The sequence below is a fragment of the Giraffa tippelskirchi genome, chromosome 3 (assembly GCF_054371585.1).
Source record: "Giraffa tippelskirchi isolate mGirTip1 chromosome 3, T2T-mGirTip1v1.2.pri, whole genome shotgun sequence".
NCBI lineage: Eukaryota > Metazoa > Chordata > Mammalia > Artiodactyla > Giraffidae > Giraffa > Giraffa tippelskirchi.
Genome location: NC_137277.1, coordinates 7,431,340 through 7,446,191, shown reverse-complemented (window position 1 = coordinate 7,446,191; position 14,852 = coordinate 7,431,340). Strand labels below are relative to the sequence as shown.

The following is a 14,852-nucleotide window of genomic DNA, read 5'->3' as shown; positions in this document are numbered from 1 at the left end:
CCCTGACAGGCCATGTGTCAAAAGTCTCTTGAGGGCTCATATACACTGCTTTTAACAATCCTTTTTTTTCAAAAAAAAATTGAGAAGTAACTTATACACCATAAAAAGTCACCATTTTAAAGTGTACATTTCAGTGGTTTTTAGTATAACCATCAACATGGTCTGACTCCAGAACACTCCCATCCCCCCAAATAAACCCCATACCTATGTTCATAAGCACTGACTTTACCCAAACTTTCTCCACAGATCTCTCTGTTGCCCATGCAGGTATTTAAGGTGGCTGGCTGGGGTAACTCTACAAAGAATCTATATGGTAAGAAAACAAGAAAACTACATTGTCCAGAAGGATACTGATCGCAAATCCTTGGCATTTTTAGCAATCAGGCTAACTGTAATTTTCATATATTGACTAAGAATAACAAGAAACTTACATTCAACATCCATCTTCACATAACACATTAGTGTGCCCCAAAATTCATCCAAGATGTTAAAAGAAGGGAAGACAATCTACTAGGATTAGCCATAACTGTCCACAGTTGTAATTGCAAAATACAGAAGATGCGTATGTGGGAAAACCTCCTTTAGTATCAAGCACAGCTGGATCAAAAACAAAACAAAAGAAAATGAAAAACTTAATCATTAAGCAAATATCATCCTCATTTGGGAAAATAATCTCTACACCAGTCCTCTAATTAAAGTAACGCAGCTTTAAATGCAACCTGACTTTTCCCAGGCTCTGACCTAGCATCTTTCCTAAGGTGAAACACAGCCTTTAGGCAAAGGTCTGGTAAGAAAGCCTGCAGGTGACTGGTGCTCAGGCTGTTGCAGGGTTCTCGTTACCTAAGTGAGCTAATGGCTCCCAAGACACACAGGAAGGAGACCTCACCTTCAGGCATCAATGTGTTGAAAGCGGGAGGAAGTAGGTCCACGAGGGTGTCTTGCTTTTGGGCACTTATCTGGGATGCTATTTCCAGAGAAGGAGCTCAAGATGGATTTCTCTAAGTTGCTCTCAGAGTTGTCCAGCTGCCCTCACCAATAAGCCACAGTCTTTGTAGGTTGAGAGAAACCACCAGTCAAAGCAGATGCATATAGATGGTGGGGAAGCCTTCTTTAGTATCTAACATAGCTGGATTAAAACAAAAAAACTTAACCATTAAGCAAATTTTCAGTTTAATCATTAACTTAGATGATAGCAAATATCAACTAGATGCTAAATTTAAGGCTACCCTTAGCACGGGCACTTATTAATGGGGATTTTGTAGGCTTGCCTGAAGGCCACAGTGAGCTCTCAATTTTGTCCTGCAAGAAATTAGCTCTCCTTGATAAATAAGCAAACAAGATCCAGAAATGTTTATTGGTAATTTAACTCATTCCTGCTGAGGCTGCTAAGGAATGCTTCCAGTGACTTCCACTGTGCAACAAGTTGTGCTCTAGAGTAATGTATTTACAATGTTACTGCAATTTGCAATAATGACTTAAATACTGTTCATTGCCTGGATTTTCCAAAACAGTCAGATGCAATCAAGCTAAGATCAAGAGATTTACATAATGCATACACTAACAGATTTCCCTCAAAATCATTTATCTATGGAAGTACTGCTACATTATTCTTGTTTAAAGATACCCAGGGAACAGGCCTCAATTAAAATGACAACTGGCTAGATGAGGCTATTAAGCATTTATCTTGTCTTCCTATGAGATCACCCAGTGGTCAGAAAGCTCCAAGAAACCTTTAATAAACCAGAATTTCACTTTCCTTTAATACAGAGCATTAAGAAGTCTGAGAATCAACTGCCAACTAAAAGAATCCAAAAATGATGTCTTTGAGGTTTATATCCGCTTATGGGATCAAAATAGTGAGGTCAAAAACTGAGTTTTTTTCCGCTAAGCTGCAGAATGTTAGTTCCCTGACCAGGGACTGAACCCAGGACACAGCAGTTAAAGTGCCAAGGTCTAACCATTGGACTATCAGGGAACTCCCAAAATCAGGGAATTGCCAAATCCCAAATAGCAAGTTTTTTTGTTGACCGTTCAACTATACACTTTTAACAATATAATTATGTAGTAAAAAAGCCCAAAGTTAGCTAAATTTGTGTTACTCCAAAATTTCCCATTCCTCAATGTTTTCATAAAACTCTTCTAAAATATAAGATGGATTTGTTCTAAATAAAGCTGCATTAAACTTAGTCTCTGTCAAAAAAAGAAAAATTACCTAGCAAGAGGTCGTGTGGTTCTTGTATTAAAGAGCACTAATACAGGCACATTATCATTTTACTTAGAGCTAATCAGACACATGGAATTGTACAGCACAGGAAATTCTGATATAACCACTTTCTAAAAGGGTCGAATTCCTCAGGCATCACACAAGTGCCCAATACATCAATTTTCTGAAAGGATTACTTCTGTTTCTCTTAAAGTAACATTATTCAAGAGCTTAAAAAAACACCCAACAAAATAATTATCTTTCAAACTACGTTATGATAATCCTCTTGGTTTAGAAAAAGGAGGGCTCAAACTCTAGGACTTTGGCTGTGGGATAAGAATAAAGGGCAAGAAGGACGCGAACAGGAAGGCAATTTTTACTTTTGATGGATTCAAAAGCATTTGCCAATACTGCCATTATGATGTGTGTGCTTAGTTGCTCAGTCATGTTGGACTCTTTGTGGCCCCACGGACTGTAGATCAGTGGGATTCAATTTTAATGCAAACCTCCTCTGAATTATTGCAAAATTACTGCTTGTCACATAATCTCAAATATCAGGTACAAAAAAAATACATGAAATTAACATCATTTATGTATAAGAAAGCTTTAAAAGGTAAAAAAAATTTACAGGTAAAAAAATACAAACATTAAAAAAGAAAGGAGTCTGTATCTATTTAATGATGGTATCAGTGCAATAGATAAGGTCATCTTTAGATTGGAATAAATTCTAGAAATTCATGCTATGAAGGAGAATTTAAAAAATGTAGGGCAGCTCAAAATTTTATAGCAAATACTGAAATCAAAATTAAAATGTTCCTGTCTTCTAACCCCCAAGGACAACAAATGGGTTCAGAGCCAATAAGTATACTGGTGCCATACTCAGTGTCTTGATGCTCCCTGCTCCTCAGACCCCATGGCAAGGGACTGAAGCTTTCCGTATCATCCAGGTTTCTGAAGGCTCATAAATCTATCAAGAAAGAATTCTATCTCTTTCTACCAACTGAGTTCTACCTCTGATTTCTGGAGATAAAAACAAACAACAGACACACACGAACAGATAACAGAGGCGGTAACACCTCCAACCTCCCATCAGACCTGGGCTTTACATCTGCTACTGTCCATTTACTAAGCCACTTCAAGAGCCATGACTGATGACTCTGTACTTACCCTACAAGGAGCGGAAAGACAAATTTTAAACAAATCTCATTCTAACAATGAGCATCAGGGACTTCCCTGGTGGTCCAGCGGCTAAGACTCCACGCTCTCACTGTAGGGGGCCTGAGTTCCATCCCTGGTCAGGGAACTAGATCCCACATATCCCAACTAAGACCCAAGGCAGCCAAATAAATAAATTTTAAACAATTAGCATCAAGAGAACAAAGACTCATATTAATATTTACACAGCTGTTGATTAGTTTCACCTCTCAATTACAAAATGGTTAGAAAGTCTTTCTAATACAGATTCCATAGTATACTCAATGACAACATAGAAACACAAATTGCTGAAACCAAGATTCACATTACTCAAAATGTTATCCATATTTTACTGAAAAAAATGTGATCTGAGCAACCAGAGATTATAAATAAATTCCAATAAGATGAAGTTTGCAGATGTCCAAATCTAGACTCTGCTGTTGGACCATACCCTTCATCTGATCACTGAATTCTTCTTTATAGGCCATCTCACCAAAACCAATGGCCAGACTGCAGAAAGAACTCCAGCAAGAAAGGGCCAGCAAAGCAATCGCCACATTGGAAAAGTTATAGTTAACGTGAGTCAGACTGAAGAGAAGAAAAAGTCTCAAATGATTTCAACCAATAACAGAGAATCTAACAAAGAACCCAATACACTTCTTAAAATCGATGTTCCCTAATCCCAGAAGAGCCTCCCAATGGGTCTTAACTTCCTTGACAAACAAGAACTCTTCCTATCTACTTTTAGGTATTTCTACTCCAACATATGCTTCTTGCACTTGGTTCACCAGGCAGCGTTATCGTGTGCCCGTTAAGCGTTGTTCAACCCCCAGGTTCCAAATCTCTAGCAAGACTGAGGTACACTTCGGGATCCTTCTAGACTTGTACACGACTTGGGAGCCCAAGGGGATGTCCGGTACTCAAAGAACATCAGGGAAAATGGAAACCAACATTTTACTCTACAGGAGGACCTGCCTCTTTTTCTCACTTTCTCCCAAAGCATCTAGCTCTAAGTAGTTGCTTAGAAATACCCTGAAGGAAAATAAAGAGAAGACAGGGACCTCCACTTAAGATACAAGCACATTCTCAAGAGGTTTTCCATCTCACTAGACTTGTAGCGCCAGCATTTGGGGCTCCCTCTGAGGCCACATTTGGGTTGGGCCTGAGGCCAACACTCGGACCCCATCACCCAGGCTGAGGCAACTGTTTTGTAAGTGATTTCAAGCAAGAGTGGCCTCCGTGGACAACATACGGGCCTTGTGGTCACAAAAGGCCTCTGGTTCCTAGTAAGTGGGTCGCCTGACAGGACTTCACGCTAACCGTCCATTCATAAGCAAGTCTAAGATTGGCTCCTTAGGAACTCATCCTGGTCGCGTCTTGGACTCCTTATCGCCCCTAAAAGTGCCTGGGACTGTAGTTTTACGGTCTGAGGAACAGTTAGGCCTCGAAAGGCCCCGGCCTACGAGGTGTGCACTCCGCATCCCAAGCTCCCGCCTTCCCCACTCGGCGCCGGAGACCGGGTTTCCCGCCCCTCAGCCCGACCAAAGGTTGGAGGCAGTTGTAGGCAGTTGGGACCGGCCCCAGCAGGTTGGAACCGGTCTGGGCCGGGCCGGAGGAAGACGGGGGGGGGGGAGGGAGAGGCCGCCTCGCGCTCTCCCTGCGCGCGTGACTCACGCTGGCCGCTGACGTCAGGCGTGCGCGCGCGGCGGGGGGGGGTGCTCTACGTACGTGTAGTGCTGCGGTTTCTCGGGCTGTGCCTGCAGCACCTGAGCGGTAGCGGCCGGGGGCGCCGAGGAAGCTGCGGAGCCGCCGGGCCCGGGGCCCTTCGACATGGTCCTGTCTTCCTGCCTCTTCGCCGCTCCCCTTTTATTATTCAGTCTGCGCGGTCCGCGCCGAGGCCCTAGTGCGGCTGCGCCGCGCCACGAGAACGTGAAGACCCCCCGCGCTGCAGCAAAGCTTGCTGGGAGTTGTGGTCCCAGGTTCGGCTGGAATTTTACCGCCGGCAGAGGGTTGCTGCCGAAGGAACGGACCACGATACCCAGAGAGCCTTGCGACCAGTGTCCCGGATGTTGAGGGCCCGCGACGGTTTGTGGGGCTTGCAGTCCGGTTGCGTTACTTCTTAACTGCGTTTCCAGGTTCGTAGGGGATCCTTTGCCTGCAATTGGAGCCCTTGGGGTCGAAAAGCCCCAGAGCTAGGGAGGGCCTAACGACTGCTGTGAAACCGTTCCAAGTGTAATTTCACTGCCAACAAGATAATGATTACCTCGCCTCCGTACTTATCCCAGTTTGGGCTCGGTTCTGATGCGGGCCCCTAGCAAGTGGGCCTTTGAGCTGCAGGCACCTGGAGTCTGCTAACATCCTCATTCCTGCGGCGGGACCAAGCGTGAAGGAAAGGCGGCCTGCTGGAAGTCAGCTTGAGAAAGCTCTGCTAACGAAGAGCAATACAACACAATACTCTGTTCCCGCGCCTTTGCCGAGGCGCTCCATAAACCTTTACCAGCCCCGAAACCTGGAACTCCACACGACTTGAGTCCCTCAACTCGACACCTGGCCCGACCAACGTGTTTCCAGTACATTAAGGGCCAAGAACGAATTTAATCTCCGTCTAACATAGTGTCAGGTACACCGGCAAGTTGCAGGAACGTCGAAAAGCATCAGAGGAAGGGCCTGGGTTTGAGTAGAGAGTACTATTGATAATGCACTCCACTTTCGTGCTCTGGCCCTCAGCCTCCTCGCCTCTTCCCGCCAGTTGGGCGAAGTTCTTCATAGATATTTTAACACTTGTCATTTAACTTGGTTTTCCATATTGAATCTATTCAAAACCCTTGTTTTACAGGCTAATTGCGTTTTATTAGATAACCTCAACTAATGATAATCTCATTAAAGAAACATTCGATTAACCTTACGGTTGAAGCACTGTGGGCTGACTGAAAATTTTTCATGTTTGAGACTGATACATATCTATTTTATGTTGTTCCGAGTAATTTCACATCAGAAGCCAAACCCAAGTTGAGAAACTGGTATTTTTTAAACAGACCAAATCAATTGTTTAAGCACTAGGGGGTGTTTGAAGATGAAAAATTGCGAAGGGACAAAAAAGTTGTGTAAATTGTGGTGTATTGCTTTAATCCTATTGTTAAATCCAAGTAATCAACTTATAGGTTATCCTCCAAAATACCCAAGTGTGATTTGATTGAAGAAATACAGTTCAGCGTGCTAGATTTTAAATGAGTGTATACCATGAGTTTCAGAGTAAGTGTGTACTAGTAGAATTGAGAGATGATATCACCCAAACTGCTTAATTTAGAGAAGTGGAAACCGAAACTCAGAGAGCTTAAGTAACTTGTGCAAAGTTACTCAGCAAGTACGTGACAGAACAGGAATTAGGACAGTAACCTACATGCTGCCTCACATTCTGCATTGTTTTGATTGTATTAGCATTTTCGGTTTTTCCCTATTTTTGTGTTGTTTTTCCTTCTTTGCATTCACTTAGGAAAAAGAAAAACCTAGCGATAAGACTGCCAAGTAAGAGAGATTATTTCCACTAATCATTCTTAAATGGATGCGTGTAAATACATACTTAGTTTAGTTTATCTCTAATAATTAGCAAAACTGGGGGCAGGGATGGGCGAGAGTGTGGGGTGGGGATGGATCGCGACTGTATTCTGTAGAAAGCATGAGACAGCTAGGGTTCTGGAACTCCTAGAAAAGCCTTGGAACACAAAAGTGGGTGTTAATTTAGGAGCCTGTTCCTTCTCCAGGCCATCTGAGCAGTCAAGATGGCAGGGTATTTTTGTGGTTACATTCAAGGACATTTGACAGTCTTTTACCTGGGGTATAATCAGTTCCCTGTTTTTCAGCTTTACACAGTTTCTGAGAACAGGGCAAGAACCTTCATCTTGGTTTCTCTTCTCAGCCTGACATGAAATGACTTAATGTTTCCTCTACCCTAAGCTTTGAGCAGAGGAGAGAAACTAAAGTTGACTGAATTATGATATAAGTTTATAGATAAATGATAATTGAATGCATATTGTGCGTGTTATGATTGAGAGGGCCAAAATAACGAATTTGGAACTAGAGGTTGAGCCAAAGGTGTTTTTGCCATAGCCACTTTAAATCAAACTGTGCATTTTTTTCTCTCACTTTTGATGATGAGAGGGGGAACTCTTGACGTCAGATGTAAGTTTTTGAGGTATTTGTATTTATGTAGTATAATTCTCTGTTGGAATCTATATGTACCTGATTTTTCTGCTTTTTTAAATAATTTAAAATATTTGGTGAATCCACGGTAAAAACTGCGGAGTAGAATGCCCAAGGCTTTGTTTCAATTTTCTGAACTTTGTTTGGCTGGTCTTAACCTTAAGCCTGCTTTGATATTTTATATAACTGAATCATCTGAAGAACTAAGTATTAAAAGCCACTCAAGACATGTAGGCAAAGGTAGGGATTACCATTTTTATACATTAGTCATGTTTCTTCAGAAGAAATATATTCCATGATAGACCATTAAATACAAGGGACCATATTTAATTTAGTTGTCTTTTGTTTATTCTTTAGGGACATGCAAACACTGGTTTAGAATTGACTATTCCCATTCTGGCTGTAGTGATTTCGTTCAGTTGAATTACATACTTTTAAAGAATACGTTGCCTAGTAAGTTACTCCTTGTTTAACTGTAAGCATATTGAAATCACAAAGTGTTTTGTGATGGTCTAAGGACATACAAAACAGTCCTTACAAATAAAATAATTTATTGACATTTGTTTCTTTGTATTTGTTATTTATCTTTCCCACCCCACCAAACAAAAGAACTGCATTTTGGTTAAAATGTATATGCCTGATAGATAAACTACTTGATAACATGATTTACTGAATTCTAATTTTCATTTACGCTACTACCTATCAAAATGTTCATGAAAAGTAAATAATCACAGGGAATGCATTTTATTTTACATTGGAAAATATTTACAAAATTTTCATTAAAATACTCTCTCCTTCATTGTATTAGCTTGATGCAAATAACGTTAGGGCCTTTGCCCTCCCGACTGTCCTGATTAAGGACCAGTCCTGGTAAGGACCAGTGCAATTCATTTGCATTGACTTTCTATTGTAGAGCTTTGGAACCAAGGGAAGGATCCAAACATAGCTCCATTTTATCCAATCAGAAGAGCGGCTTAGTGCTAAACTCTGATTCGTCCATTCCTCTTTGCATTCATCCAATAGTTAGGCCACTTTAACAGCCAATCAGTGGTCTAGATGTCCGCCAATCAGGGAACGGGGCCGAAGCACGGCCTTTGTGTCGGGGGATGTCAGCGCGTCGGCGAAAGCGTCAGCCAATAGAAAAAGTCATTGGTGTATGCAAATTAGGGTCCTATGACGCAGAGACGCAGCGTGAAGCGTGGGTATAAAAACGAAGGCATAGGGGGGGCTTAGAGCGCAGAGCGGTTTGGTCGTTCGTTGGAAGGAGTTCTTTCCGTGTCTCAGCTACTGCAGCTCTTTGGGCAGCAGCGGCGGCGCGGTGGTCGGAGAAGCGCCGTAAAACTTCGGCACTAGGTAAGTGTTCTTGGGTTTTATCCGTGACTTGAGGCCCTGCGCGCCGTTGATGTCCCGGGTCGCGGCCGTTGAGAGCCAAGTGCCGGCTGGTAGGGGCTACTTGCTGTTATCGCTGGCTTGTTGGGGCGGGTAGTTTTCCCTTGGGGTTTCGTTCCGGAACCGCGTCTCCGCCTTTTTCCCGCTGGTGATTCAGAGGTCCCGACCCTGGGTTCCGGGCAGCCGGGCCTCCGCCCGTCTAGAAGGGGAAGTGACTCCTCCCCGCGCCCCCCCTCCCGGAGGAGGCTGCTGCTACTCGCAGCCTGAGTCATTAGGGGAGGGGGAGGAGGCGGCGGCCGCCCTCGGCCATCTGCCGTCCGCCTTGGGCCGCGAGGAGGCGGGAGGGTCTGGGCGCCGGGCGTCCGGGCCGCCGCATCCCGGCAGGCGAGCGTGCCTCGGCCCGGGAGTCACGGGTGTCTTCTACAGGTAAAAGAAAATGGCCCGAACCAAGCAGACTGCTCGTAAGTCAACGGGTGGGAAAGCGCCCCGCAAGCAGCTGGCCACCAAAGCGGCCAGGAAAAGCGCCCCCTCTACCGGCGGGGTGAAAAAACCTCACCGCTACAGGTAGGCAGTGCGACAGGGAGACGATGACTCGGCGGCGCTGCGGGCGGGAAGCTTCCCGTGGCTCGCGGGGCGCTGTCGTAACCGGTGTCCCTTTGCCCTCTCCTCGCTCCAGGCCGGGGACTGTCGCGCTTCGAGAAATCCGTCGTTACCAGAAATCCACCGAGCTTCTGATCCGGAAACTGCCTTTCCAGAGGTTGGTGAGGGAGATCGCCCAGGATTTCAAAACCGACTTGAGGTTCCAGAGTGCCGCCATCGGTGCGCTGCAGGTGAGCTGGCGGGGGCTGTGTGCGGCCGGTCGGAGGGCTGGTGCGCGGCCCCCTCCTCGGAGAGAGTCTAATAGTGTGGCTCTTGTCCTCCACAGGAGGCTAGCGAAGCGTACCTGGTGGGTTTGTTTGAAGATACTAATCTGTGTGCCATCCACGCTAAGAGAGTCACCATCATGCCCAAAGACATCCAGTTGGCTCGCCGGATACGGGGAGAGAGAGCTTAAGTGAAGGCAGTTTTTATGGTGTTTTGTAGTAAATTCTGTAAAATACTTCGGTTTAATTTGTGACTTTTTTTGTAAGAAATTGTTTATAATATGTTGCATTTGTACTTAAGTCATTCCATCTTTCACTCAGGATGAATGCGAAAAGTGACTGTTCACAGACCTCAGTGATGTGAGCACTGTTGCTCAGGAGTGACAAGTTGCTAATATGCAGAAGGGATGGGTGATATTTCTTGCTTCTCATGATGCATGTTTCTGTATGTTAATGACTTGTTGGGTAGCTATTAAGGTACTAGAATTGATAAATGTGTACAGGGTCCTTTTGCAATAAAACTGGTTATGACTTGATCCAAGTGTTTAACAATTGGGGCTGTTAAGTCTGACCATACATCACTGTGATAGAATGTGGGCTTTTTCAAGGGTGAAGATACAAGTCTTAACCACAGTGTAACTTACAGTTTCCTTAAAAAAAAAAAGTAAACCTGGCAGCTATAGAATACACTATGTGCATTTATAATAGCTATTTTATATATTGTAGTGTCAACATTTTTAAATTAAATGTTTTACATTGACATGTGGGGAGTGTTGTCTTTAAGGTGTGTGTAATTTAGAGTTCGATTGGTTTTTCTCCTGAGTAGACTGCACTTATTTACGTAGTAAAATGCTTTGCGCGTTGTACCTTGCCTAAGTCCTCATTCTACCACATGTTAAACTAACCCTCTAGCTGATAATGCAAACACTAACGGGGAGGGGGATTTATTTATAAGGGCTCTAGACTATAATACAAGTTACTCACACCAGCATCATCTGTTACTAATATAGTAGTTAGTGCAGCTTTTCTTTGTGTTGTGATTGGTCTCATAACTAGGTTGAACTTTTCTCTACCAAGGGGGAACAATACCGAACTTTTTTTCCTTGTGGGGTTTGTATTATAATAACTGTTAGGGTAAACTTGCTGTGGGGGAGGGACACAGCTTCAGCTTATGGAACCTCTGCCAGTTAAAATGGTGTTCATGTGGCATAGGTTCTGGGAAAAGCACTTCATAGAGATGGCTTTCCAAGTGGTTTTAAAATTTATCCTATTGAAGTTTTTAGGTCAATTATGTATGTTGACTAAATTTACAAATAAACTTGTTTATTCAATTAAGTGTCAAAAACCTAAATTGAATGCAAAGCTTTAATAAGTCGTTGTCTAGCTTATTTCAAGTTTTACTTGATAGACAAAGGCAGTATTTGCAAGAATAATTCTACAAAGCATGTAAACAGCCCTCTATAGAGGCTTTATAAAAATGCCATGACAACATACTTGCAGTGTGGGCCTAGGACTAAAAGGCTTCCCTGCGTCCCCGTATCGGTCAAGGAAAGGAAATTTAATTCTAGGACTCAAATTTGGGGTTTGTTCCTGAAACTATTTGTGGAGAACGTTTATAGATTTTTTCTTTATTTTTTAACTGAAGGATGAGTGCTTTACAGAATATTGTTTTCTAACATCCACATGAGTCAGCCGTAGGTGTAGGTGTACATATGTCCCCTCCCAGTATAGGTTTCTTTATACAGCAAGTTATAACAAGTGCCCACAGGTGTAGAACTCAGTTTTAAGTCTAAGCTGCCTTTTCAGTGTGAAACTAGTGTTCCTAGCCAATGATGGCCACCAGTGAAGCGTTATATGGACCCAAGAACCCAGTCAGACAAAAGCATTCTGTATAATTTGAAGTCAGTGGCTATAGAAAGATACTTTGATAAACAGTTCAGTGGAGTTTAAGTTTGGACTAGTTTCAAATATTAAGGGTTAAGGGGTTCCGTTGGAAAGCAGGGAGGTAAATTAGGGTTGAGAATTGATAGTTTTTTATAAGGTGCCAAAAGTGGGATCTGACACAGTATAATAAAAATAAACGGATTTCCTAGAAGGTCTATCATAACCAGTTCTGACAGTTGATTCATTATATTCTTGAAGGATGTTGGAATCCTAGCCAGTGGAATGTGTGGTGGTGGTGGGAACCCTGTCCAGTGGCGGTGAGTTCCTTGAGGACCACTCAGGTGGTTGACGCTGGAACTCGCCTGAAGTCTGCATCCTGAGGCGGAATTTTATTGGGCGACTTGGAATCTGCTGCTTTAATAGTAGAGCTTGCGCTTCCAGAGTTTATTTTTAACCCAGCAGGCAAAAGTACTTTCTGGTTTAGGAAACTTCCCATATGTTATATCTCTGGGTTTAGATAGTGTGAAAAAAGCAAACAAAAATAAAGTTTTTAAAGTTTATCTTTATGGTCTTCATTTGGATGGTATATTTTTTCACAAAGTTTTTCTCTGGGGAAATGTTCAGAAAGCCTTACCTTCCTCAGTTCTCCCCAATAGTGGTCTGGGGCTCCCCTGTCTGGCCCCTTGCAAGCACTGCTGCTTGCCTGGTGTCAGGTGTTGATGCTGGGATCTGTGCTTCAATTGGAGAGCCAGGCCCCTTCTGGATCACCTTCAAGTAGGGCAGCAGAGGGTAGAAACGGCCCTGTCAGCTGTCATTGGATGAGCGGGAAACACTGGGCTTGCCCTGAAGTTTCTGCAGGCAAAGGCCAGCCTGTACATGGGAACAGGAACAGCAGCAGGTCAGCAGTCTGCCTCAGGCTTATGGCCAACCTACCCTTCCATGGAGAAGGGTGAGTTTTCTGCACACCCTTTGTGGCCATTGTGTCACTGTGGGTGGTGTGGCCCATGAGGCACAACATCCTTGAGCACCTCTCCTGGGCACAGTCCTCACCCCTCCCCATCCCTTGACTTAAGTCACCTCATGGCAGTTATGGGACTTCTCAGGTGGTTCCAGTGGTGAAGAATTTTGCCTGCCAATGCAGGAGTGGGTTCCATCCCTGAATCAGGACGATCCCCTGGAGAAGGAAATGGCTGCCCACGCCAGTTAGTACTCTTGCCCGGAGAATTCCATGAACAAAGGAGCTTGACGAGCTACAGTCCACAGGGTCGCAAAGAGTTGGACACAGCGCAGACCGCAGCATGGCGGTCACAGCCAGTTGGCTTCAACCCCACCCCAGGCCCTGATAGAAGAACACAGCTGAGCTGAGTTCCCTTTGTATGCGCTCCACAGCCTCTTCCTCACCCCATTGGTGGTCCTGCCTGCCTCAGCATTCCTCAGGGATGTCACCGACCCAGACCATCCCATCCAGCTGGGCCTGGTTTCTGGCCAGCAACTCCCTCAAGCAAGCAGCCTTCCACCTGCCTTCCTCAGGGCGAGGCTGGAGGAAGGAAGAACAGACCCTATCCCGGGTCTTGTAAATCTTGCAGCACTCCCTGAGGGCCCGTGTCCTTGGGCCAGGTGGCCAGCCTTTGGACTCCCTTTTTTCCACAGGTCTAGGGACAGAGCGAGGCTGTGGGCCAAGGTGGGTGGGGGCAGCTGGAACATCTTCAAGCTTAGGCACAGAAGCTGTGCTGCAAGGAGGGGCCAGAGGCTGTTGTCTTCCCTCCTGGGGTGGGTGGAGCAATGCCTGCTCCCTGTGGTCCGGCTGGCTGCCCAGCTGTCCCCGGCAGTGGGGGATCCCCCCTTGACAACCACTGTTACTCCAAGCAGAGTCATGGGACTCCCGTGTGAGGAGTTCCCAGCCTGTGTGCAGTGTCCAGCAAGGGTGAGGACACCCTTAGCAGGTCTTAGTTCTGCCCTGAGCAGAGGACCCTCCACCCCCATCCCACCTACCCCAATGCCCTTCCTGTGGGAGAAGCTAAGAGGCGGTGCAGTCACCTCTGCTATCAGCAAGACGGAGTGGAGGGGGAGCTTCAGTGAGGCTGTGACTCCTGGAGGAGCTGTAAGGCCACAAGTGATGTGCAGAGGGGCGTGGTCAGGCAGCCAGGGTCTGGGGTCTTCTCTCCAACAGCTGCTAGCCCCTGTTTAGAAAGTTGCAGTTCTGGGACTATACAGAGTGGCAGGGAGAGTGGGCTGAAAGGAAGAAGGCCGTCTCCCAGCCACCAGTCCCAGTGATGAGAGGGGCTGCTGGGCTGCAAGCTTGGGGCTGGCAGCCTTTGCTGAGAGGTGTGGGAGGGACTGCATACGTCCCCCAGGGAGGTGGTGCCCGAGCTCTGTTACTCTTTACTCCCTACTCCCCCTCTTTTGGACACACTGGCCCCCAGGACCATTCCCATAAGTTCTTCACTGCCTTAGCACTGAGCCAAGAGCACCAGGAGAGGGGACAGGATGGGGTTGGGTCCAAGGCCCAGCTTTCATGCAACCTGAGAGTTCACTGAGCCTGGGGGCCTCTTCCCCTCAGTGCCCTGTCTACAGCCAGTCTCAGCTCTCCTGCCCACTCACAGTGGCCTGGGGACTGGGTCCGCAGCAGTGCCTAGGGCGAGGTACGGGGAGAGTCAGCTGTGTCTAGGTCCTTCCCTGCCTGGCCATCAGCAGGGTAGCCATCAGCCCAGAGGGCAGGAACTTCAGGGATACAGTGGGGCTCACCAAATAAAGACAGGGCCTGCAACTGGCCCCTCTGAGCAGGGGCACCTGGGGCCAGGGATGGACGAGAAGCTCCTGGCGCTCCAGAAGCAGGGCCTCTGGAGTCACACCTGGCACACAGCAGAGACTCCAGGCATGCTTGCTGGCCAACTCAATGGCCCTGGCAGCCCCACAGCACAACTGGTTGGATCTGCTCCCAGCCCAGGTGGCAAAGAATCAGTCAGGTTCCCAAGAGCTCTGCTTACTGGTCGACTTCCAAATTGGGAACGGGGGCTCCAGGGGTCCAGGAGAGCTGTTACCCGTCCTGTTCCTTACCAAGAGGCTGAGTTTGGGATCTGCAGTAAGCAGACGTCACAGCAGGTCAGAGTGCTCCCAGG

General features: G+C 45.9%; 2 protein-coding genes across 4 annotated transcripts in view; one reads left to right on the top strand and one right to left on the bottom strand.

Moving 5' to 3' along the window:
* The window catches only part of UNK (unk zinc finger), a 35,934-nt gene extending 30,662 nt beyond the window's left edge, over window positions 1–5,272 (bottom strand). For all 3 annotated transcript variants that reach the window (XM_081575336.1, XM_081575338.1, XM_081575337.1), the window contains exon 1: window positions 5,126–5,272. In XM_081575336.1, the coding sequence (XP_081431462.1) occupies window positions 5,126–5,229 (104 nt within the window). In that variant the 5' untranslated portion in view covers window positions 5,230–5,272. The remainder of the gene's footprint in view (window positions 1–5,125) is intronic.
* Window positions 5,273–8,829: 3,557 nt separating this feature from the next.
* Window positions 8,830–12,293, top strand: H3-3B (H3.3 histone B). Its single transcript, XM_081575346.1, has 4 exons — window positions 8,830–8,950; window positions 9,413–9,550; window positions 9,663–9,816; window positions 9,912–12,293. Exons 2-4 carry the CDS (start codon window positions 9,423–9,425, stop codon window positions 10,038–10,040), a joined length of 411 nt encoding a protein of 136 aa, XP_081431472.1. The 5' UTR covers window positions 8,830–8,950; window positions 9,413–9,422; the 3' UTR covers window positions 10,041–12,293.
* Window positions 12,294–14,852: the final 2,559 nt, after the last annotated feature.